This window comes from Mirounga angustirostris, unplaced genomic scaffold (assembly GCF_029215605.1).
Source record: "Mirounga angustirostris isolate CCGP_5_RB_7025 unplaced genomic scaffold, mMirAng1.0.hap1 SCAF_7, whole genome shotgun sequence".
NCBI classification, from domain to species: domain Eukaryota; kingdom Metazoa; phylum Chordata; class Mammalia; order Carnivora; family Phocidae; genus Mirounga; species Mirounga angustirostris.
This window is the reverse complement of record NW_026991715.1, coordinates 19,142,097-19,166,689: the sequence shown is the minus strand read 5'-3', so window position 1 is coordinate 19,166,689 and position 24,593 is coordinate 19,142,097. Positions and strand designations below refer to the sequence as shown.

The 24,593-nt window shown below is 44.6% G+C and overlaps 1 protein-coding gene across 1 annotated transcript in view; it reads right to left on the bottom strand.

Moving 5' to 3' along the window:
- Positions 1–10,811: 10,811 nt before the first annotated feature.
- The window catches only part of PRDM6 (PR/SET domain 6), a 101,300-nt gene continuing 87,518 nt past the window's right edge, over positions 10,812–24,593 (bottom strand). The window contains exons 7-8 of the mRNA XM_064595583.1: positions 18,878–19,054; positions 10,812–11,985 (exon numbers count right to left, since the gene is read on the bottom strand). Of these exons, the coding sequence (XP_064451653.1) occupies positions 11,871–11,985; positions 18,878–19,054 (292 nt within the window). The 3' untranslated portion in view covers positions 10,812–11,870. The remainder of the gene's footprint in view (positions 11,986–18,877; positions 19,055–24,593) is intronic.

Genomic DNA, 24,593 nt, shown 5'->3' with positions numbered 1-24,593 from the left:
CAATAACTTAAAATTGGAATTAAGTGTTTCTAAATGAAAAGAAAGAAAAAGAGACAAAACCAATGAGGGATGGAAACAGACCTATGCCTCAAGTTATTCACCATGGACCTAGATGATCAGATTACTTTTCAGGAAGATAATGTGGAGAAAGATTTTATTTAGATGCTATTATTCCCATAGTTTACAAAATTATTTTGAATTTTAAAATGTTTCATTATTTCAAATTTATGACAACTCTTTTGAAATATACCTAAAATCAGTGGGCTACACGTATGTTCTTTGCCATTATATGCCCTGTAAACGATAAAAGTTTGAAAAGCAAAGAATGGTTAGCCAAAATCTGAGAAAGAGCTTGCCAGTCCTGACAGTCAGCAGAACACAGATTTCTGTAAAAACGCAGGTACTTCATTAATTCAAGAATGGTTATCATTAGACAATGTTGTCATTCTGCATTGCAAAAGTGACAAGACTTCTTGACCGATGAGAAGATGAGCAAATGAAATTATCTTGGTGAGAGAATTTCCCAAAGGTAATTCTGATTGCTCACTATTTGCAAGAAGCTGGGTTAGGAACTACATCATGTATTCGTTTCCTGCGGCTGCAGTAAAAAATAAGCACAAACAGAAATCTATCCTCTCACAGATCTGGGGGCTCCAGGGGTCTGAGATCAAGGTGTAAACACGGCCAAAGGCTCTAGGTGAGAATCTTTGGCTCTTTCAGTTTCTGGGGGTTCCAGGCATTCCTTGGCTTGTGGATGCATCTCTCCAACCTCTGCCTCTGTCTTCACATGGCCTTCTCTGAGCACCTTCGGCTTTAGGACCCACCTGGGTAAGCCAGGATGATTTCGAGATCCTTAATTACATCTGCAAAAACGCTTTTCCAAGGTAGGGTCACGTTCATAGGTCTGGGTAGACATTTTTTTTTTCTTTTTTTTTTTGGTCAGGGGCTGGGGGACATGTTCCATTCAACCCCTTACAAAAGGGAAAGAGGATGGTAGAAACTCAGAAGAGAATGCATATGGAAGCTTGAAATTCTTTTACTTAGGATGTTAAAGATAAAATAGATTGTTCTCTCTTACGACGTGTGTGTGTGCGTGCACGCGCACGCACCCACTGGCTACCTGAAGGCAGGGAAAACTGACAGGAAGGTCTTTAAGTTCACTCCCCACTTTATTCTATGGTTAGTTTGAAACTGAAAATTCTGGGGGGCACCTGGGTGGCTCAGTTGGTTAAGTGTCTGCCTTCGGCTCAGGTCATGATCTCGGGGTCCTGGGATCGAGCCCCAAGTCGGGCTCCCTGCTCAGGGGGGAGCCTGCTTCTCCCTCTGCCCCTTACCCCACTCATGCTCTCTCTCTCTCTGTCAAATAAATAAATAAAATCTTAAAAAAAAAGAAAAGAAACTAAAAATTCTCTTTTACCTGCTCTGATAGATACTAAGTGACTTTGGTTGTGACTAGGATTCCAAATAACTAGTATTCCCTTACCATTCTATGCATGTAGTACATAATTTCTACATACACAGATTTGGTTTTAATTTGGGAAAGGGAAAGTGGAATAATCTGGGATAACAGGTGGGAAGATTCCCAGCCTGGCTGTGAGATCCCCTTTTAAATGTTAACAAAATGACCCCTTTAACCTGTTGGTTTGGCCTGGCTTTCTTGTAACTCCTGCTAGAAGAGTGAACCAATCAACCCCACTTGTTCTTCCTCGTTACCTAGAATCTTCAAGTAGAGAATCAAGAAATACATGTCTTTATTATCAACTAGGAGTCTTTTGCTCTCATTTCCACTCAATCTTTTGAAGATACAATTCATGACTGGAAGGTGCCATTCCAAATGCAAGATCTTAGAGTTGGCGGTTCTTAAGCTGGGATCCAGGCCCCCCTCCCTGAAATTCAACATACAGTTCAGTGTGTTTGTGCATTTTTCTGTGAAGCAGTCACATTCTCAAAGAAATCCACCGACCCAAAAAGGTAAGAAAGATCCACAGGTCAGCTCAGAGCTATGAACCATTGGTTTGTTGTTGACTACTGACAAGCTATCTAGTTTCCAGGTGCAAAACTCTTATCCGCACAGGGGATGGCAACAATGGTAAAAATTCAACAAAAGAAAACAACTTTGATTCAAATATGACACAAATGTCCCAGGGAAAGGCACACTGCATAGCTGTCAATCTAGGTGACAGAGCTTCCACATGAGCCCACATCAAGTATTGGTGGCAGTTGTTTAGTAGGGAACCCAAACCCCTGTCTCCTCATTTCGGCACATCTCACAAAGCAACTCCTCAGACTTGCCCGAATGCCTCCACCAGAGAGAACAGACTTCTCCTTCAAATCTGTCCCTGCCAGTTTCCACACGGCCTCCCCATGCGTATTCCCAGAGCACACTTGCCCTAAAGAATCTCCAGAAGGAGACTCTGACGTCCTCTGGCGGTAGGGTACTACTATTTTGAAAGTAGACCCTTCCCTCTGATGTAATCTTTTCCTCAAGAAACATCCACATGTCATTCCTGAGCAGTGGAATATCCACATGGTGTGACAGAGCAGCAGGATATTATTCAACCCCCTTGTTTCCAGGTTGGGGCTGGCTGCTGAGCCTGGCCTCGCATGGAGACTCAGCAAGCTCGCTGCATAGCTGCCTGTCATGCGTGATCATCTCCACTTTATTCTACAGGAACGTTCCTGATGCCTGTGGAAAGGATGCATGACCTAAAACGGACACGTAAGCCCCCAAACCGAAAAACTCAATCTTCCAGTTGCTCAGGCCAAAACACCTTGGAGTCATCCTTGAGACCTCTCTAACATCCCACATCCAATCTATCCACAAATCCTGTCAATCATCACGGTGTGCCCAGAATTCTAGCACTTTCTGCCACCTTTACCACAGCTCCCCTTGTGGGCAGACACCACCGTCTCTCCCCTATAGTGAGACACTCTCCTAGCCAACTCCCATCTTCAGCCCATTTCTTTACAGTCTGTTGTCCATAGAGCAGCCAGAAGGGCCCTTTCCAAAGCGGACCTTGCCTCATCTCTGCTCAAAGCCAGCTTCCCCACCTCACTCCTGAGAAAGAGCCTTCAAGTTCTCTCCCAATCAGCCTTCAAGGCTCTCATGGTCCACCTCACTTTGCCTTGCTGACGTTAACCCCTACCATCTCCCCCTCTCTCTCATTCCACTCCAGCCTCGGTGCTTTCCTTAATGTTCCTCGAAGCTCAAGTACTTTTTCCGAGTTAAGTGGAACTTCATTTCCTAACAGAACAAGAGGTAAATCCAACAGCGGACTGTGGCTTCTCTGACTGACAAGCCCCATGGCCCTGGACACTCAGAGGGATCACAGACCCGGGCCACTCTCAGAACAAGAGCTCTCTGTTCTTCTCTAAGGCTAAGGAGGCCAGAGATAAAAAGTCAAGTCCACCCTGCCACACAAATGTGGCTGGGCCTCTACACAGACATTTCCTTGCTAGTGGACCCAACTTGGTTAGGCAAATGAGCACATAAGCTCAGGAGTGAGGAAAAGAACAATGTCAAAAATACCCAAATAAAGCACAGGGCTGAATTATGACAGTCTTTCTGCTCACGACTTCCACAAACTTGCTCATTCCATTGTCTAGTTAATGCTTTCCCAAGAAGAATCTGTTGACACCTACTACCAAATCCGTTTGTTGACTGATTCTAGAATCGAACAGCTTGCCCTTGGGGAAAAAATGGCCAATGTGGGACTGGAAAGGCAGAACCCACGGGCAGATCAAGTCAGCGCAGGAATGCTTTATGAATCAAGTATATTTACATTCGTTGGCCGATTATCTCTAAGTGTGTGCCTGCTTTTCATTTAAACACAATGTAATCCCAGTAGATTCTATCATAAGAAGACAGCTGCACGTATGATCTCATTGGTCCTTTGTAGTGTTTCCTTTTTTTTAAAGATGTGAATTTAGTAAGATTTAAAAGCAAAAACAAATTGTTGGCCATTCTAAGGGCAAGTCAGTCAGCCGGAGCTGTCCTCTCAGTGGCCCTTACAGCAAGCCTTCAACGCCACAGCGAGCTTCTCCTCATTCTCACTACTGACTTGTTTAAACTTTCCAAACCTCAGAAAGAACCGAAATGAAGCGCTACCCCTAACACTTTATTTGGTGGGAAGTTAGAGAGGAGAGTCATATTTCTATTCCAATGGGGAGCATTCCCAATAAATTTATTTATTTTTTTTTTCACAAGAAACTTAAAATTAGCATATCGAGGAAGCTGACACAGTGCCCTCATAGCACCTAAGTATCACACTTCTACTAGCAGGCTACGAAGCTGGACGCCTGCCCTGGAGAGAGCAACATAAATTCACTTGGGGACATCTGGTTTCCAAAATAATTTTGCCGATGTGAGCCAAAATTCTCAATGTCAGAGTCACCACCTGGGCCTCTGCGTTTATACCAGAGGCTGCGTCTTTCACAGAGTACTTAGAACTCCCCAGGGTAAGAATTTTGCCTCTGGTTTTGCTACTTCATTCTCTCCAAGTTGGGAAAAACTCAAGTAGGCGTACTGGATCGTTCAGAGGAAGGGAGTCTACGAGGGTTGGTTTTTGGCAGTAGACAAGGCTTGACAGGGTGTCAACAGTGTGGGGAGGCAGACATTCGGTCTAAATGGCCGCTCTCCTTCACATGTGGTGATCACTTGCCATGACGTGATTTAAAACACATACAAACACACACAAAACACACAAGAAGAGTTCTGCTGTAGAGACTATACCTCCAGTTGGTTGAAGTTTCTATCAAGATTGTTTTCAGTCAGGAGTGATATGCCGAGCTTTGAGGAAGAAAGGCACCAACAGAGAGGTTTTGTAAGAAAGGAAACACCAACTGGAACCCGCCATGTTTGACTGATGGGGAAAAACGTGTTCATCCTTTTGACAAACAAATAAGCCTGTTAGAATCTGAATTTGGAACAAAAGTAGCATACGCTGTGGTTTCAATACTGTGATAAAGAATCGCCTTGTAATAAAGGCAGTTCGTGAACAAATTCTTTCAACTTTCTGAGCACACCTCACGAATAGTCTCTAGATTGTGCCTAAGAACGTGACCTGGTTCCTGAGTACCTCACGCACACAACTCCGTTGTCTGTGCCTTTGACAAACCAAACCCGTAAGGACTCCAATCTTTCTACCTCACTGCTCTAAACCAACAGGCTAACCACATAAGCTCATATTCTTAATGGACACAACTACATAATTACTCCATTGATGCCCGAAAAGTAACTCACTTAGCATTTCGCCAGAACAAAGGAAGAAAACTAGATTTCACTTAGCCCAGCTCAGGATGTGTTTTCGCCTGTCAATAGCGTTCTAGCCTAGCTCTCTTTTGGCCAGTGCCCAACATAATCTGCCTTCCTGCCTGTGGCCATTTGTCTCCCAAGTGCATGGCATGCTTGAGAGGATTTTTCTTTTCTTTTAATGCAGAATTTTAGTTGCACGTTTAGAAAAAAACAAAAACAATGCCGGCCAGTGGTGGGATATTTGAAATTCTGCTGTCCAGCAGCAGAGATTTGGTGATTACAAAACCAGCAACTACCACGTATATATATTTTAAGAGTCTCTCAGCATTGCTTCCAGAAACACATTCTATAAACACGGGATGCTTGTGTCTTTTTCTTTGACAAAGCTCTCGTTCTCAAAAAGAAGCTTTGAATAAAAAGGTTTTCCCTTGTAAAAAAATTGTCGTGTGGTTAAATTTAGAGCTGTGGGGCAGGCGGGCGGGAAGGTAAAGAAGCTCCTAAGATTAAGTATCTATGAGAACGGGATAATGATAGTACCTTGGTGATAGAGATACTGAGGATTAAATCAGATAATCCACATCGAGCAGTTAACAGTGCCTGACAGTGACTGTAGTGTCTGTTGCTATCATTATCCCTGTCAACATCTGGAGAATAAGCTCACTTCATTTTTCTATTAAAATTTGCTCAACAGGTTCTTTTTTTTTTAAAGGGGGGAGGGGCCGAGGGAGAGGGAGAGAGAAAATCCTAAGCAGACTCCACGCTGAGCGCGGAGCCGCACACGGGGCTCGATCTCACACCCTGAGATCATGACCTGAGCTGAAATCAAGAGTCGGGTGCTTGACGGATGGAGCCACCCAGGCTCCCCTCAACAGATTTCTTTTATTTATTTATTTATTTATTTATTTATTTATTTATTTATTTATTTATTTACATTTATTTGAGACAGAGAGAACGAGAGAGAGAGCACATGAGAGCGGGGAGGGTCAGAGGGAGAAGCAGGTTCCTTGCCGAGCAGGGAGCCCGATGCGGGACTCGATCCAGGGACTCCAGGATCATGACCTGAGCCGAAGGCAGTCGCTTAACCAACTGAGCCACCCAGGCGCCCCTCAACAGATTTCTTTTAAATACAACAGTAGCATCTCAATATAGAGGGAAGATAATTCACTAGTTTTACGCCTTTGCCCTGTTTTCGGACACATTTTTGTTTCTTGTCATTTTTGATATTGATCTGATGAAATATCTGACATCCATTACTTAAAAGAAGAAACTAAATAAATACTTTTGACGTTAAACACAACCACGAGTTACAGGCTAAACACCTGTGGCAAGGCTTCCACAGGGGAAGCAATATCCTTCTCAGTCTGGCTCTCCCCAGCCAGTTGTCCCTGACAGCTGATCGTCGGGTTTGTAGAATCTAATCTTGAGAAGGTCTGAAATGCGGGTCTTCCCGGGACTCTGTTATTTTGTGGTACTTCAGGTAAGTATTAGTGATGGGGAAGCCTCAAACTCTTGGGTGGATAAGTACCCAAACGTCACGTCACTTCGTAAAAGGTCTCCAAACCTCTTTGCCTTGAAAGGCTCCTGACGAATGACATTTCTGGAATGTGCCGTTTCTCACTTTAAAGAAGCATAGCTCCTAGGATCTTTCAAGATTTGATGTCAGGAATTTGTAAAGGTTATGGGAAATAAAATTAAATTCACATCAAGGAAGGAAAATACAAACTAACATTTCTGAAAATGTGCCTGACTTCTGTGGGCATATGTGGCCTTAATAAGAGAATGACAGACTCGCTCCTAAACCTGAGGCTGCTGGGCCTGCCCGGAGTGACCCAGGGACCCCATGCTTGCTGTTCCAGAAATGTCCTGCTTTGTGAGATGCGCCATGTTTCCCACTTTAAACAACTCAGCAGATACTTGGGTTTGGTTTTTTAAAACAGTGCAAACACATACAGTAATGATGCTATTTCTACCATGAAAAACAATGAAATATTAGCTTCTTACGTGTACAGCTCTTACAACCAATAGCTAGCAATTAGTTTTGCAATGATGCACCAGACACTGGGGGCCTTGAACGTGGTGCCATCGAAGAGGAAGATGCTCTGGCCGTAGTGCATTAAGAGCTGGACAGTGAGGTTCAAGAACAAACTTAACCAAACAATTGCTCTCCATAAGCCAGAGGTGAATATCCACGCTGATGTGCTCTCTGAAACACCTGAGTACAACTGAGGGGTCCCCACCTCTGAGAGCCCCACAGCCACACCCTGGGGACAGGGGCTACATTGCCAAGGCTTGCCACCCACAAGGCCTCGCGGACCTACATGGCGTCTGCACCGTTCCTTCCCTGAGCAACTCCAGCCGTGTCCCTATTTGTTGCCTTTATCACTAGAAGAGGGTCATAAAAGCCCTAAGACTCTGGCTCTAGTCCTGGTATCTTGATATGGATGCTAAGAACCATTAGTCCAGGGGGTCAACCAAAGAAATGCAGTGGCGCATCTTCACTGGTCTCGAAATATGCTACCTTCTGGTCTCTAGCTGTGTTTACAGCTCTCTGATTCTCAGACGCAGCAATCTCTGGGACTTCACGAAAATAACAGTGTAAAGAACTAAAATCGCCATGCCACTAGCCAGCCACTTAGAAGGAGAATCACATTTTCTCACCAACAGTCGCTTACATGATGCCACCTAAAGCGAACACCTAAAATGGGGTCTTTATCTCAAAGAAGAGTTCACTAAATATTTGTTGGGTAAAGGAATGAAACCAGGAACCAGGCAACTGATGCAAAGAATTGGTGAGTTGGCAACTGTTTTACTATCTTTGTATATCTGGACTAGAAACAAGTTTTTCCAAGATACAATACAATAAACTATAAAGCCCTCTGAGAAGTGGTAACATAACCTTTTTCTGTTATGTTACACCGGAAATCTTTCTTCCCCCCACCAAAAGGCTGCACTTTTTACTGCCCTATTTATTGAATGCAGCAATTTCTGGGACTTCACGAAAATTCAATAAATATTTACTAACTGAATCAAATTATACACATTATACAAGATTTAGTTTTACAGCTTTAATTATCCACACAGTAACTCTGTAAAAGTATATCTCCCCTTTAAAAAAAAAAAAAAGTCACTTTTAAAGATAAAGACCATCAAAACAAAAAGCTTATCTTTTTTTAAAAAAAATCATGCACATTTCCTGGGGAAAATATTTGGCTTTACTTCAAGTTACTGAGATTTTTCTAGAAATGTGATGTTTGCAGCCCCACCTGGCATGACCCTTTGGCTCAGACTCTTAACTAGACAAATGAGCATGTGTGAGGATAGTACATCTTTTTCCGGGGGGGAAAAAAAAAAAAAAAAACGTTGCCCATGGAGAGAAGAGGGCAAACAGGGAACGCTCCAGGAGTCAAATACGGATTCAGCAGATAGCCTCCCCCTGTCTCAGTGATTCAGAGCCTTTACTCTCTTTATGCTGTAATGAATTAGGAGGTTGCTAATAAGGGAAACGGGCAAATCTTGATGACTACAATTTCTGCCACGCACTTGCAGGTCCCGTGTGAGTATCTGTCAATTTTTAAATAAAAACACTAAAGCAACAGTTGGGAGATTTTAAGGCGAAATCCCTATTTCAGCACATACTTCACTTAAAAGCCTCTGGGACCCAAGTGATGTCAGGACCTACTTCAGGGCTCCAGGTCAGTTCACAGGTGGAGACCTGTCTTACAGACAGACAGCCGAGGCTAGTCTGCTAGACATGGGCAATGGCTCAGCAATGTGACCATTAGGAGTGTCCCTGATTTTCTGTTAGAGAGAACATATTGCTGTCCAAGTTTGGTGGGAAATACATGCCAAAAGTCTCCTTTACTAAGAAAGGGGGAAAATAAGCTTAAATGGAGGGAGGAAGCTAGAAGAATCTTCTGGTTTAGAAAAGCTACTGCCATACTAAGTGGGACCTTGGGATCAGCTGACAAGACCATAAAGAGTGACAGAGACCACTGTTATGGAAAGTTCCCGTGGCAGACATCAAGGGAGGAGTGAAGTCTTCTCATTCCTGCATGCGGAGCTCATGGGAACAAAGGGGAGTACACTTGTCTCTAAGATTGAAATGTGGCAAATGGCAGAACTGATTTTTCTCACTGGAAAAAAGTGTTAGGGACATACAGGTGAGTCCCTTATTGTCATGTTCAAAATATACAACCAAATGCTTCTGCCTTAATCAATGGAACAGCTTGCTCATCTGTATAGCCGATCTGACACTTCCTTACAGGTTTCGGGTTCATATGGCCCCATGTTCTTTCCACCCTTCCCAATGGCACACATTTTTGGCAAATGTCTCCATCATTTAAGACAAGGAACTATAAAATGGAAGACATTCCTATCTACCAGACAGAACACTTTGAATCAGCAACAATGATATATGAGCACGAAATGCTTACACGTTCCGTGACAAAGAGCCAAGAAGAACGGAGGGAGGGAACATTCTAGGTTATCTTGGACAACGGGGGTCAGGATTGTTCCAGTTCCTCTTTGGAGACCACAATGCCAGAGATTATTTTGAGATATAAATATATTGTGAAAAGAAATAACAAGCCCGAAACGGAGTCATCTGCCCCCTACAAGAGCCCACCAAGACTTAATTACAGTTTCAACCTGTCCCACGAACCGTTTAAGAGTCAATCTGGAATTTCCTGACTGGCACTAGCAAGGTGACCTGCATGAGAAAAATCCTGCCAATTCCCTTCCCCCCCCCCCCCCCCAAAAGATGATGTCCTGGCCTGAAAGAATCCTTCCGTTTCTTTTGTTGATACCTTCCTTGCCCTACCCTCCTTCCTATAAAAACCTCCTACTTAGCTGGTCCACCTCCTGGAAGCTGGTGAGATAGGACGTGGCCCAATTCATGAATCCTCTAAGAAACCCAATCAGACCTTCAAACTGACTCGATTCGGTTTTGCTTTTTAACAACATATATATAAATAAATTACAAACACAATTAACAAGGCCGTGTTCCTCCACTTTGAACGTGACAGCTGGATGCTAAGGGGCGGAGAAGCAAAATCAGAAAGGAAGGAAGATGTTCTGAGAGCCAAATCCATGAGGACCAAGTAAAGTGAGCCACCAAGTACCCTTGCCTTCCAGGAGCCAGTTCTGTGTCTCATATATTTGTTACGGGAAGACCCTGGGAGGGCTAAAAGACAAGGAGTTCCTTAAAATGCTGTGTCCTGCTATCGGGTGATCAAGACATCTACAAGGTGGACTCGGCCTCCGCCACGATGCCGGCAGGAACCGCCGGTTCCTCCCGGGGAACGGATCGTTCTGTGGGATGTGCCCCGGGATGACTGGGCACTGCTGTTGAGCTGCCCAGAGACTAGCTGAAGTTCACTCGCTTTCCTTGCACTCAAACAACAGTGCAATTATGGACACCATCCTTCCTCTTGCAACAGATTAATGATGAAAGAAGAGCCTTGTCAAGGGCCAGAGGAGAGGAAAAGGTAATTCCAATGGATGAAATGAGCTGTTCCTGCCGCAGTCTGTTCTCATCACAACCCTCTCTGGGCTCCTCCTCTGTTTCTGGGTCTGGGCTCCTGTCACTTATTTTTGCCGAAAAGCTCCCCTGACACTTGGGAGGGAGTAAAGGGGTCTTCCGGGTTTCACCTACGGGAGGAAGGAAGAGGAAAGTGCCTCCACGGGGTGCTGACCATGGGCTGGGCACCCTTCTGCTCACATATTCACCACCACCATAGACACAACGAAAAAATTCCTTGAAGTCTCAGACCTTCTATTTCAGCTTCATACCGAAGAACTTTATTTTTTGTTTTTTTGTTTTGTTTTTTTTAAGCTAAAATGGTACTGAAAACAAAATCTTCTCAACTAGCTGCTTCAGAACAATATACTGTATTATGAAGCTCTGTACATTTTCAATGTTTTTGAGATCTTGACAGGCCAAAGTCAGGTCCCCACTTCTTCTTCTTGAATTCTGAAACCGAACGGTTTTCTGCCTCTTCCAGGCTTTTCTGCATCAAGGCCAGGCTGCCGGATGGAAGGAGTGGCATAAAAAGTGCGTAGGAAAACAGAGCAAGGGACCACCCTTGGGGCCCACGGTGGCATTGACCTAGCGGAGGCTCTGGCTTCCGGTCCCGCCGGGTGGCCGCGTCAGACCACCCAAACCCAAGCTGAGGGGGGGGGGGGGGGGAGCTGTACAATGGGTCCCCTTGAATCATGCTACTAAAAAAAGGTGCAATGAGAAAGAAGTCCCTGTGCATTCTCAGTCACAAGTTGTGGGCAGAAGAACCCACAGGATTCCTCCCTTTGGTATTAAATAACAGTTTAAAAAAGCTTTTTAGAAACAAAGCAAATACACGGTGGGACCGGACACGGAAGCCGTCCCAGGTTAGTCGTCCACCGAAACAAGTCTCACCCCTAGTCATAAATAAATAATCTCTGCCCCGGTCGGACTTGCACGCCAGGATCAATCTCTCTTAACATCTTACTTATTTTATTACTGCTTTTGGTTTTCTGGGACTGATTGAAAGTTGCTCAGAGGAAATCTTTGGTTTTGCTTAAGTGCCCATGACATTTAATCATGACTTTCCTTGCAGCTTAATTCCAACCAGTCAATCAGTTAATCCACTTCAATTGATTCTGGGCTCTCGGTCATTGGCTTGCACTCATTGGGCATCCGTTGGTGCCGACTCAGCTGCGTGGCCTGCGTGAAGCTCCTCTCACATCTCTCGCACCTGGTGGAGGCAAGAGAGAAAATTGAGACCAGGGAGCGGGGCCTGCAGGGTGATGGGCTTCCTCTCATCCTGCCTAATGAGAACCGACATTCCAAAGTGGCTTCAGATTTTACCGGCTCAAGAGGTTTAATTGGTGGCTCCTTCCCAGGCCTGGAGGCCTGGGACGGGACAAAGCCCGTCTGGTGCGGAACAGAGGGATCTGTCAATAGGCAGGGGGAAGGTGATTTCTCCAGAGAGCCTTATCCTGCTGCAGCTCTGATCACTGTCAGTTCAAATAGATAAAGAACAAAAAGCGATTCTTAGGAGGGAGCCATCAAAGCCCCAGCTTGTCTGGCGTTTTCTGCTCCATAACCCCAAAGAGGAACGGGTGACAAACAGGATTTCCCCTGCTGCTAATTTAAAATCAGGGACTTGTCCTCCGCTCAGCGCGGCGGTTGAAGAGCCACCTCCTCCGAATGTGGAAGGCGCAGGAAGCGCAACATCCGTCTGCGCGACTGTGGGGGGTGGGGGGGTGGGGGGCTGCTTTGGTGCAGAAGTCTCACGCAGCGCTGCCGAAAACGCGGGGCTAAAAGAGCTGTTTGCACGGTGGGGTGGGAGACAGACGAATTCGCCATCAGCCAGTGTCTGCGTGGCTCAAGAAATTCACCGGGCGAGACGGTACAGGCAAGAATGTCCCTGGAGGCCAGAATTAGGGGTCAGTGTGTCTGATGAGGGAAAGTGGCATCCCGCTTCCAGAACATCTACTGTCTTCAACTTTAAAAAAAAAAAAAAGATTGTAACCTAGAGACCCTGAGCTCGACCCATCTCCCATGCGACACCCTTACTAGCTCGATGGCTACCCAAGCTACAGAAATACTAACGCACGCGCACGTGCACACACACACACACACACACACCCAATGGTGGTGTCTAGCTTTGCTGTGCTGGTTGTGACTCCTGGTTGGGTGTCTATGATTACGCACACACGCAAACAGGGGCAGCAAGCGGACACGTACAGTGACTTGCCTGTCCCCGCCCTGCACGTCTGGGCTGCCTGGAGCACCGGCCGTGCCCCCAGTAGGGCACAGCGACCACCACAGCATCCCCGTAATGTCTTCTCCCCGATCCTTTGAAGGAAAAGATATTCAGGAGCGCTGCAGACACTCGTCCCGCTTCGAAATAACACCACCTTTGGTCTCAGGTCCCTGCGCTCCTGGGTTGGGGTAGAGCTCTCAAGACCTTTAAAGTCCTCACGGCTCCACCACGTGCCCCGTTATCTGGGGGACAGTCCTCTCTTCCCTCCCCCCGCCGCTTTTTTTAGTCCATCATACAAAGTGCCTTGTCAGGGAGGGATAATTACCTAAAGCAAACAAACAAACAAACAAAGAACACATCCATCCACTTTGGGGGTTCCTGTCTGTTTTTTAATGTTGGGAGTCTGGGGGCTTGACCATCACGCTGGGATTTTTCAGAGTTCCCGTGCCAGCTGAATGTGTCAGGATGAAGAAGATGTGTTTCTTTGATGATCTTCCCGGGAATATTTTTAGCAGCCTGTTCCACTGTTAAAAACTGCACTGTGATCTTGACAAATGTATAATGTCAGCTTTAATGTATCAGACCTATCAGCTCAATGAAAATAACTCAGAAGTATTGATCAGCTAATGATTTTTAGTGTATTCATTAACGTCCACGGGCAGCTCATCCTCTCTCCAGAGCTCCCGAGGTGCTGATGACATGTTAGCGAATTGCTGATTGTTTATTAGAAAACTCATTAGTTACTGGATCAGTGTGTCAAAATATACTACCTTTCACTGCCTGACAAACTTTCAAATTATTATATTCCCTTTTTTAAAAAAAGAAAATTCTGAAGCTTTGGAATCTATTTCAAAGAGACTGGTTTGAACACTTACGAGGAAAAACCCTTTCCCCGGGTTGCGTTTCTGCACCTCTCATCTTGGGTGTTTGAATATAAAGAATTCGGACACAGAAAGTTCCGTGCTTCATATGAGGCAAAGTGTACGTCTCTATGTGATAATTAAATATCCAGATTGGACCGAGACCTTCGGAGGTGAGTTACGTTTTTCTCAAGCGGTTTGCCTAAGTGGCCGCACAGATATTTAAGCTCCCGGAATCAGAAATCTACCAAGTCCACTCTGTCGGGCTCCCAAGATGCCATCTCCAGTGCCATGTGCCTCATGAGCGAATGAAAACACATGCACATGCATGTACCTGGGTGGGTTCCTTACCAACCCGCCAAGGAAGTGAAGAGAGCTAGATAGAAAAAATATCCTTTTTTTAGAAGATTTTATTTATTTATTTGACAGAGAGTGACAGAGCGAGAGAGGGAACACAAGCAGGGGAAGTGGGAGAGGGAGAAGCAGGCTTCCCGCTGAGCAGGGAGCCCAATGCGGGGCTCGATCCCAGGACCCCGGGATCATGACCTGAGCCAAAGGCAGACGCTCAACCATCTGAGCCACCCAGGTGCCCCTGAAAAAATATTCTTTTAAATAAGGGAAGAGCCTCCATTTTACATTCATCACCTTTAATTTGAGAAAAATTCCCTTCATGAGTTATTTTTATAGCTGAATGAAACTCCTCAGAAAGACAGACTCCATGCAAAAGCCTGGTACCTCTAACCCCGGACTTCACGCGGTGCAGCAAATAATAAGGAAAGAAAGATGGGGGTAATGAGCCGGGAGCAAAGGAAGGCTCCTGCACATGGGTCTTCCTCTTCGTGCTGACGTCACAGCCTTGAAGGGGACATCACAGGGACACTGAAGCAGAAGGGCATCGGAATATTTCAGCAGAGAGAAAAGCCCCCAACTGTCTATGAGTATGGGTATCTTAGTTAGATTTGGGTTCCTTTTAGATTTGAAGTCACTCCTTACTTCGTGTGATGGTTGCCTGGCTTATCGGTACAGAAAGCCTAACAACTGCCACCTGAAACTGAGAGAGACCAAAATGACATCAAGTTCCGTTACACAGAAAACCTGCAAGAAGCTTTCTTTCGTGCCTCTGCAGCCAGTCACCAAATATTTCTTGGATTGAACCAAACTGTGCAGGGCTTGTGCATACGAAGTGCTCAATGCCTAGTTACTGATGTCCCCTTTTATTTGCTCTATTGCCTAAATCTTGTTAAAAATATTAGATGCTCTTCGGGATATCCTTGGATTTTTTTTTTTTTTTTAATAATGAGCCAATCTGTCTTTACTTAAGGCAAAGATATACTGGTGAGTATTTTCCCCTGCTTCTAACAAACATGAGGAGAAAAGCCTTTCCTCTGGGAAGTCCTAATCTTCCCAGGCTCCAAAGCTGGGCATCAAGCAGTTCACATGGATCCAGGCAGAGCAGAGCAGAGGAGAGCAGGCCCCCCTCTCTGAAATCTTCAGAGATTATATTTAGGAATGGGGGGGGGGAAGGAGTCCTCACTATAAAGAATAAGTTTTCGATGCCAATTAACTTCCTTCCTTCTTTCCTCTTTTCAGTAAAGAGCTGGCAATTGTTAAATGAAATAATGTCTTGCTTTTGTTCCTTGCTCTCGATTACTTCCAGTCCCACAGTACAAACTGAAAGCCATGACCTCCATCATGCTCCTTTGGTTGGTATTTTTCCTATGTGCTCATTTACTTTATTTTTTTTAAAAGGTATTATTTATTTATTTGATAGAGACACAGCAAAAGAGGGAACACAAGCAGGGGGAATGGCAGGCAGAAGGAGAAGCAGACTCCCCGCCGAGCAGGGAGCCTGATGCGGGGCTCGATCCCAGAACCCTGGGACCATGACCTGAGCCGAAGGAAGACGCTTAATGACTGAGCCACCCAGGCACCCCTGTGCTCCTTTACTTTAGAAGTTCTAAGTCTACAGCCAAGTTGCCTGTCAACAGGCCCATGATCTACCTGCTGCTTGGGGGTGCAGTAGTCCAGTGGGATCTCAGCCAATCAGATCGTGAGGCAGAGCCTGGACAGAGACTCCGATCTCCTAATGCCAAATCTTCTCCAGCCTTCCTTGGATGGCAATAATCTTGATCTGCCTACACCCACATCCCAGCAGAAGATTTTAGATGTTGGAAAGGGCCCTCCCCTGTGGCAGCAGGCCCCCGAGAATTCTGCAAAAACCTCCGGGGCCCTGGGTGGGTGGGACAGTTTGGGGGCTGAGCCATTTGGGGCATCTCCATGGAACCTGCCCGAGGCGTACAGTTTAGGGTTCTGCATCTTTATGAGGTCCTTCCCCTTCTTTGTAACATTGTTTAAGCCAATGCCCAATAGTTGAAGTAGTAAAAGTAACTGTTGCGGTGAAATCCGTTTTATTGACTAATCTGCAACAAAAGTTTTTTCGAATGTTTCTTTTATGAGCTTGTAAAAGGGTATCTTCATAATATTTACAAATGTCCCTGGGATGGATATTTGTGAGCTATGGTGAGAAGCTTCCCAAAACTCCCTTGGGATAGTTCAATCCTGGACAATCTGATTGTATACACCAAAGGATTTAGCTTTCCATTTCCTAGAAGATGTTTAAAAACTTGCACTATTTAAATGAGCATACACTCGGTTCTCCCCTGGGAATATATATTTGATAAATCAAAATTAAAAAAATGCACCCCACCCTACATACAGCATGTAGCTATCTGAATTACAGTAGAGCAGAAGGAACTAAAGCATGTACCTAGAATCGAATTCAGCCAACCCTTGTGGTTTTCTTAATTCGTTTTCCAGATGAAATTAGGTGATGGTCACAAAAACATACTTTAAGAAAGGAAAATGATGCAATTATTAAAGCCCCTCAAATATTAATCTGATGAATTAAAGTTAAAATGGCAACTCTATTGGAAACATGACAAAAACAGGATGTCAGAGAAAAAAAAATTGAGCGGAGTCAACGAGGTTACACATAAGTAACACCTTAACATTAATAGAAATCTATTTCCCGTTTTGACCCTGAAACCTCTTCAATTAATTACTAAAATCTATTTACACAGCAACAAGATAAAAATCAATCGGATTCCTGGCACTGTGTCTGTTAGGTTGCCCTCTCTAATGTAAGGGGCCAGAAGGATCGTCAATCCTCCCGCATCTTTGCTTTTGAAAAGCTCTCTTGCTCCAAGGCATGGGACTTGGGCGACTGCCCTCTTCCACATCCAGAGCAGTGACGAAGCCAGAATCTGTGAAGCCCCTGAGGGTCAGGCCTGAGGGCGATGACAAAGTCCACTGTAGGGGACGCACACACCTGTGATAGGAACTCCAGTATCTGCCCTAACCACTGGCCCTTTGGGTAGATTAGAAAAAAAGCGGCCCCTTTGGGCTATCACAGCCCCCAGAAGGTCCAGCTTGGCTGGTGTAGTGCAGGTTTGATTTCAGACCTCTTCCTGTCCCCTTAGCCCAATGCTTTTGCACAGTGCACAAACCGCACCCATGTACGCAGAGAACAATTAAAACTCTTTTGATTATTAATATCATAAATTAAACCATGGTGAAACTAGTTAAGGATAATGAATAAAGATAACTAATTTGTGGGGAGGTAAGTGAAGATGACAACCTTTTAGGAGTTCCTCCCTCTGATGGCAGACACCGAGGCAGGCAAGAGCCAGGCCAGCAAGACTCTGCTACTCCGAGACAAGCCGAGCCTCAGGCCGAGTGCCAGAGCAACAATGGATCACGCCAATAGGTCTGAAAGGGAAATCATGGGTAATAAGACTCTACAAAGACTTGTTGGCTGAGACTGAGCAAGGGGATTCGTCTCGCACTGCCTGAATCATTTCTCTTCTTGCTTGATCTTGTCCTACAGAAAGTAAATAGGCTACACATCTTTGTCCTTTGAATTTTCCTTCCCAACCAGGGAAAACCAAGATGGCAAATGAGTAAAGAGATACATGGAGGGTTGAAGAGAAAAGAGTCCATCACACAGAGAGCAGAAGTTGCTTCGAGACAACCAAGTCAAACGTACTGGTTCTTGCTCCCAAGCCTTTCCACACACTGCTTGGGCTGCCAGAAATGCCTCTTTCCTTTGTATGCCTGGAAAACTCCTACTCATCCTTCAAAACCCATCTTAAACATCATGTCCGCCAGAGAGCACTGATAACTCCATTTCTGGGCTACCCTGCAGCACTGTATGAATATGGCTGACTGTTCTTCACTTTTATACTTTTCATCCTATGTTGTAATACTTGCTTATTAATTGGGCTTCCCCATAAATTATGTGGTCTTCAAAGACTGGGGGAGCGAGTCTCATTCACCTTTGTATCTTTTGCACCTAGCTGGGTGCCCAGTACAAAAGTAGACGCTCAATAAATATTTGCTGAATGAACGACACATACATGAATAAATGAATGATTGAAGGAACAGGCCATCGTGCATGATTCAGATGTCCACTGTTTTCATGGCTGTGCCGGATCTAGAAACAATCTCTCTCTGGGGGGCTCTTACCTTGCCAAAGTCCTTGGAGTCCAATCCTGCCTTTTTCCACATTCCCTGAATCCTCAAGCATTCGGATGTGCCCTATATGTGGTTGTATTTTGTGTCACCAACATAGTAATTCTGAGATCCGAAGAGCACTCGAAAAGCCACAAGCTGGTCGCTATCACAGATTTAAACCACTTGAACAGATAGGAAAGAGGAGGAAAGAGTCCACCAGAATCCTAAAACATTCAAGTTTCCCAAGGGATGACTATTTAGACGTCCTAAATTGGGGTCACCTCACTGACGGTCCTGGGCTTGCTGGTGGCCCAAAGGTGGCACCTTGTGGGGGCTTCCAGCTTCAATTCTAGAAGCATAGATCCTCGGGAACTAGAAAGAATCTTCAAATGACTTACTCCCACTTTCTTATTTTTCTGATGAGAAAACAGACCCAGAAAGATCATCCTGTGTCCACAGTCGCACAGCTTGAGAGGAAAGAAGGTTCTAGGGTAGGCTCTACTTACTTGAAGGGCTTTTCTCCAGTGTGGGTTCGGATGTGGTTGTTGAGGGTGGTGGCCCCAGCAAAGGCACGGCCACAGTAGCCACACTTGAAAGGCCGGTCACTGGAGTGAGTGACCACGTGGTTCCTCAGCTCGGACGGTTGTGAAAAGGACTGGGAGCAGTGACCGCACTGATAAGGTCTGAAACAAATAAAGAGACTGCCTGGTCACTACTGTCTGTGTCAGTCAGGGCAAATCAGCATCATGAGGCAAGGGCCAGAACTTTCCGGTGGTATTTTCTCAGTTTTCCGAACAGCACCTCAGGGCTCTGGCTGCTGGGTCCCCGAGACCCGTGCATGCTGCCATGGGAACAAAATTCACAGAGCTTCTGAGGCACATTAATTCCCAAACTGAGTATTCTTTTCCGGTATTAACCATACCATTTCAAGAACCCTTGCCTTCTTGTTTTTATCCCCACCCGAGGCAAATATTAGCGCACTTTTGGGAGCATTGGAAGTATGGGCTCGATTAAGCAGAACATTACAAGAGAAGGTATGTAATTGTTGCTCCTAATTCCGTGGCACTTGAAACTCTTCAAAGCGCTACGTCAATTACCTACTTTCATCTTCACCCTAATCCTCTGTGGCAGGGAAAGCATCTGTTACTATCTCTGTCAATTCAGAAAACGGAGGCTACACCGTCCTCGTAGGAATTAAGTTTTTGAGGCCAAGGTTACTCTAGGGTGTGTGGACTTGATCCTAAGGTAAACATGCAGAGAAGGCAGCAAGCAGCCTGCATGTTTTAATAAATACTCAACTGCCTTGGGGTCTGCAAACACAACCTCAACTTGGGGTCATCTGAGAGTTCACGGATGGACCCAGGTGTGTACCCAGCCAGATCTGTCTCTTTATAAAAGCAATCCTGACTTAGGCTTACTCTTCTCTCTTTCTCTCTCTCTCTCTCTCTCTCTCTCTCTCTCACACACACACACACACACACACACATACACACACACTTAACCACTGGGTCTTTTCTTTAAACATCAGCTCCCCAGTTTAATTTGGTGGCAAGCAATGATTCATAGCAGCACAGAAAATGACGGGATGTCACTATGTTTGCAGGAGGAATGATGGTGATGCGAAGGCAAGTGGGAGGAAGTTGTGACAAATACCTGATAATTAGCAAGATTATCAGAGAACATTCTTTCCAGCTCGTGAGAAGGAAATCAATTTGGGGTTTTCATAAAATTAAAATTCTGTCTTCTCTACACAAGTTCTGCTGCTGACTGAAGCAGAATCTAGGGAGGGATGGAAACCCTGGGGGAGTTTTCCCCATTAGAAGTTACCTCACGTAGTTCTTGGACAGCGCTCTAATTTGTTTATCAAAGTTTTGGTTAAGGAAATTAAGAATCTGTCACAAGGGATGTGAACAGCGCTAGCAAAGCCCTGGTTTGTGGCCCAGACGTTCCTGGCTGCGTTTGAGAAAGCCCATGGCAGAAGCTGACTTAATCGCTCCACCTTCCACAAATGCGTAAGCGCCAAAGACCAGAAACCAAAACGAAGGGCCAGGAGACACTGGTGAGCAAGCATGTACAATGATTCAATTAAGTGCAAAATAAAGTGGACCCGCTCATTTGTCAAGCGAAGGGCTTAATTGTGGCTACTTGCCTCACTGAACACAAACACTATTATTTTACCAGGCTTCAGCGCACTGAGCACTGATTGTAGAATTTTTTAGCTTGATTAATAGTCCAGGATTGGTCAATAACTCAATACTATACAATTTTAATTACTTACATTTAGAAATCTGTTTAACTGCTCTCAAACAAGTTTCAAAAAATATATATAAGCACCCTTGGTAAGGAGTTTATCAATCTTGATAAATTACATGTGCGTGTTATTGCAATTATTAAATAATGCTTTGAAAGCCATTAAAATTTTACGCACACGGGAAGGTCCTCCTGCCAAAGCTGTTCTTTGTAGTAACCATTAACCTTAAAGTGTACCTCAAAAAGAATTCCCTCAAGAGTCAACTTTTTAAAATGTTATGGAAGATTATAAACAAAATAATTTATTAATATATGCTATATCCACTGACAATTGATTTTTCTAATAGTGAAGGGACCATTAACAGTGATTAGCCTCTGGTTACCTATTTTTAATAGCTATCACAATAAACAATAAACCACAAAATAAAGCCAATTAATCTTTTCTTTTTTTCTAAGTCCGCTGTCAAAAGTTGGGGTGATTTATTTCCTATGGTCAGAAGTCAATCCATCCTTTTTATGTTAACCGTCACTGCGGCCAAGATTTGCACACAGAAGAACAGAAATGACCCCAGAGAGGCTTATCTTGAATTCTCCTATCAAGAAACTCCCAAGGAAAGGCAAAGAGGATTCTAACACATCCCCCTTTGCCCACTACCAGCAGGAAAGGTACTTGCTAGGTATCCAGTGACCAAAGGCACAGCTTTAAAAACTTCGTAGAATTTAGCTGGACTGAATGGAAGGGTCTAGACAAAAGGGAAGACAGCAAAGCAGAGTTCTGCTTCAGCCCCTAGCATTAGGCAGTTAGGCAGCTGTGGGACTTGGACAAGTCAACTCGACTTCTGATTGCTGTCTCATCTCTCTGCTGAGAGGGATACACTGAGCTAGCTATTCTCCTGCATCTCATCCTGCTCTGTTCCTGCTTCCAGATGATCCACAAATGCGTGCTGCCTGAGGATCTGTCCGAGACACGGCCCCACAAGACACAGCATCAACAACATGACCTCCATCTTCTATTCTGTCTACCAGCCAGTTCCCTGGACACCGGAGGAATTAAGTTTTTGGTAAGGTTGTGTGTGTGTGTGCGTGTGTGTGTACATGCTAATTAGAATATGAACCATTTAAACTTAGTAAACAGCTGAGAATTCAGGGCAACAAGAAAATCTAGTACCACAAGGTAGTGCTAAACCTTACTTTAACTGATCTCAAGAAACAACTCGATGTCCTTTCATTCTTAAGTACCTTGAAGAGTAAGATCTTGCACCAAATGGTTACATTCACCTTGGCAAAAGCTGACTTTATGTAGAATTCAGAACTAAAATATGTACTCTACCTGTCACTATAATAACAGCTTGTCTCCCTCTCAGCCTAGAAATTTATAGAAAGTCGGCCTTCAGAAACTACAGAAGTCGTACAACAAGTAGACAAGATTCTTTCTTTCCCTGGATTTTCACTATTTCCTAAAAAATGAATAAAAGGAAACAATTCAAAAGTAATTTTAACACCGACTGCATCATCAGGTTTCACCTGAGGACAAAGGCCTACGTTTGAGACAAAATGAATTCTCCAAGCCCGAAGGCAGGTCTCAGAAAACACCATCACCGCTGTGGAATCTTCTTTGGAACAACTGGCCACAGGGGTTAAGACTCACGATTTACACCTGAAGGGCTTTGAGGGCATGAAATTCGTTGCCATTACTCAGCTTTTTATCCTGATGACTAACATTCTCATTAACTTGTCCGGGTCTAGCCAAAAGTCAAGGCTTACGTTACTAAACCTGTAGATACAATCCATTTCAACTCCAAAGTTCTTCCTCCCTTCGACATGTCCTACCAGCAGGAGCTTGGGAGGATGATGTCATGGAGCACTGTGTTTAGCTCTCCTCTTTCCAGGTTCACAGTTAAATGGGAATCTCCTTCCTTAAGCACTCTGATTCTCCCCAAGTCCTCATCCACGGACGACATGTCATTATTCTCAAAACAAACGCAACCAGCATTCCTCACAAAGGGATGGCAGCTCAAAACCAGAAGAAGCTCATGGCTTTTTTACTACTGAGACATCTAGCACTGGAAATGTTCTTTATCTACACTATCTACTATGGAAGCCATGAGCTCCATGGTTCATGGCATGAGAAATGGATGTGCTATTTTACTTTATTTTGATGATTTTAAATTTACCTAGCCTTGTGTGTGACTACTGTCAACACAGAAATATCAAGGCTTCATGGAAAACGAGAAGGTGCTCCATACTCAAAAAAAAAAAAACAAAAAAAAAAACTAAAAAACCGACAAAGCCTGGGTCAAGTTAGTGAATGTGTATCACCGTGAGTCCATTTTGAAGCAGACAGAGAGCAGCGAGACAATTTTGCACACCCCCTGGCCCTCCGTGACTGGCAGTAACCCGGCCCAAGATTCCTCTCCAGGACAATGTGCAATTCATTTGCTTGGAGTCTGTGATTGGTTTGGTGTACACAGAGCAAAAAGGATGAAACATTTAACAAAATTAAGTGTGGTCTGGTTTAAAATATTAATCCTTTGATTTTTCTTTCGGGGCAATGGAAGCCTCCAGGACAAAAGCTGTTCCGGCTGGGCCCACATTCTCTCCTTGCCCCGTGTCAAGTCCGCCCACGTGCAAATCTTCCAAGACTTCAAAGGGAGCACTACTTGGTCACTGCTGGGCTGTCTGGAGGGAGAAAAGAATGCAGCTCTATGGAAGGAGGAAAGATTTCAGGGAAGTGGCAAAAGGGCAGAGCCAAAGAACCTGGAGAACATGGAGCCCTAGAAAGAAGAGAAGCTTCACGCTTGGGGACCGGGTGGGGGGGGGTGTGGAGGGATGGGGGAGACAGTGGAACACAAGAACACAGACACACTGCAAAGAAACGATTACGGTGATGGTGATGGATTATCTCCAGGCTCCTCCCACCAAACAGCACCTCCGAGGGTCATCTTGCCCTCTGGTACCACCACAACCAATCACAGATGATGATACTCAACACAGCACAAATGTGAATAGCTGACGGGGCACCCAGGAGGCTAAAAGGCAAACAGGGGCCACACAAAAATCAAAAAGGAGACAAGAAAAGGACGCAACATAAAGATAAGCATTATAAAGACACTTTCTGCAGAAAATAAAAAGAAGACATGGTCATCAGAAAATAATCCACCGAGATTGCTTACCCCTTTCTGGAGCCCCCCCAGTGGGATTGTTGAGAGTTTCTGCAGCAGAAAAACAGAAGAGAAAAGGGATTTCTAACTTCTGGTTCAAGCAAAAGGGATTTAAGCTGTCCTAGTCTACGTCATAAGCTAATGCAAAAACCCAAGTATTTTTGAAGTCCCTAAATAAAATCTTGATGGATCTAGAGCCTAACAGCTTCTTCCCTTTGAATTCACTCAGGAAAAGACAAAGCCAGTAGCTTGGGAAAAAGGAATAAGAGAATTGGGGGTTTGTTTGCTTATTTAATATTAACAGAACAAAATCAAGAAAAAAACATTTCTGTGGCTCCTGGATCCTCCTGGATATGTTTTTTTATCTTCAGTGCTAATTCTTACCTGACCAGGTCAACTGGAATTTCTTTCTGCATTTAGTGTAAATAATGTAGTAATGAAAAATGGTAATAATGCTGGCAAGCCTAGGTGTCCCCAGAGCTTTCTCTTTTCTATCAAGGCAGAGACTTTTTGACGGTCTCTCACATGGAAAAGCTCACAAAAACAGTCTCTTTGATGAAGGTTCAAATGTCTTGGGTTTTGTGGCCAAATATCCCATCTGTTGAGCGAAAAATGTTGGACCTCAGATTCAGGGGCCTGGTTCAAATTTGGACCTGTTTGAAACTCTAACCTGTTTGCCTCCTGACTTTGTCTTCGGTGTCTCCCTTTTTCACCTCTGGTTCTAGCAAGATTTTCCTACCAAAATAAAAGCGTTCGAGTTTTTCAAATAGAGGGGAAACGGTTTCTGACTGGCAGGTTCTAAGCTTTGTCA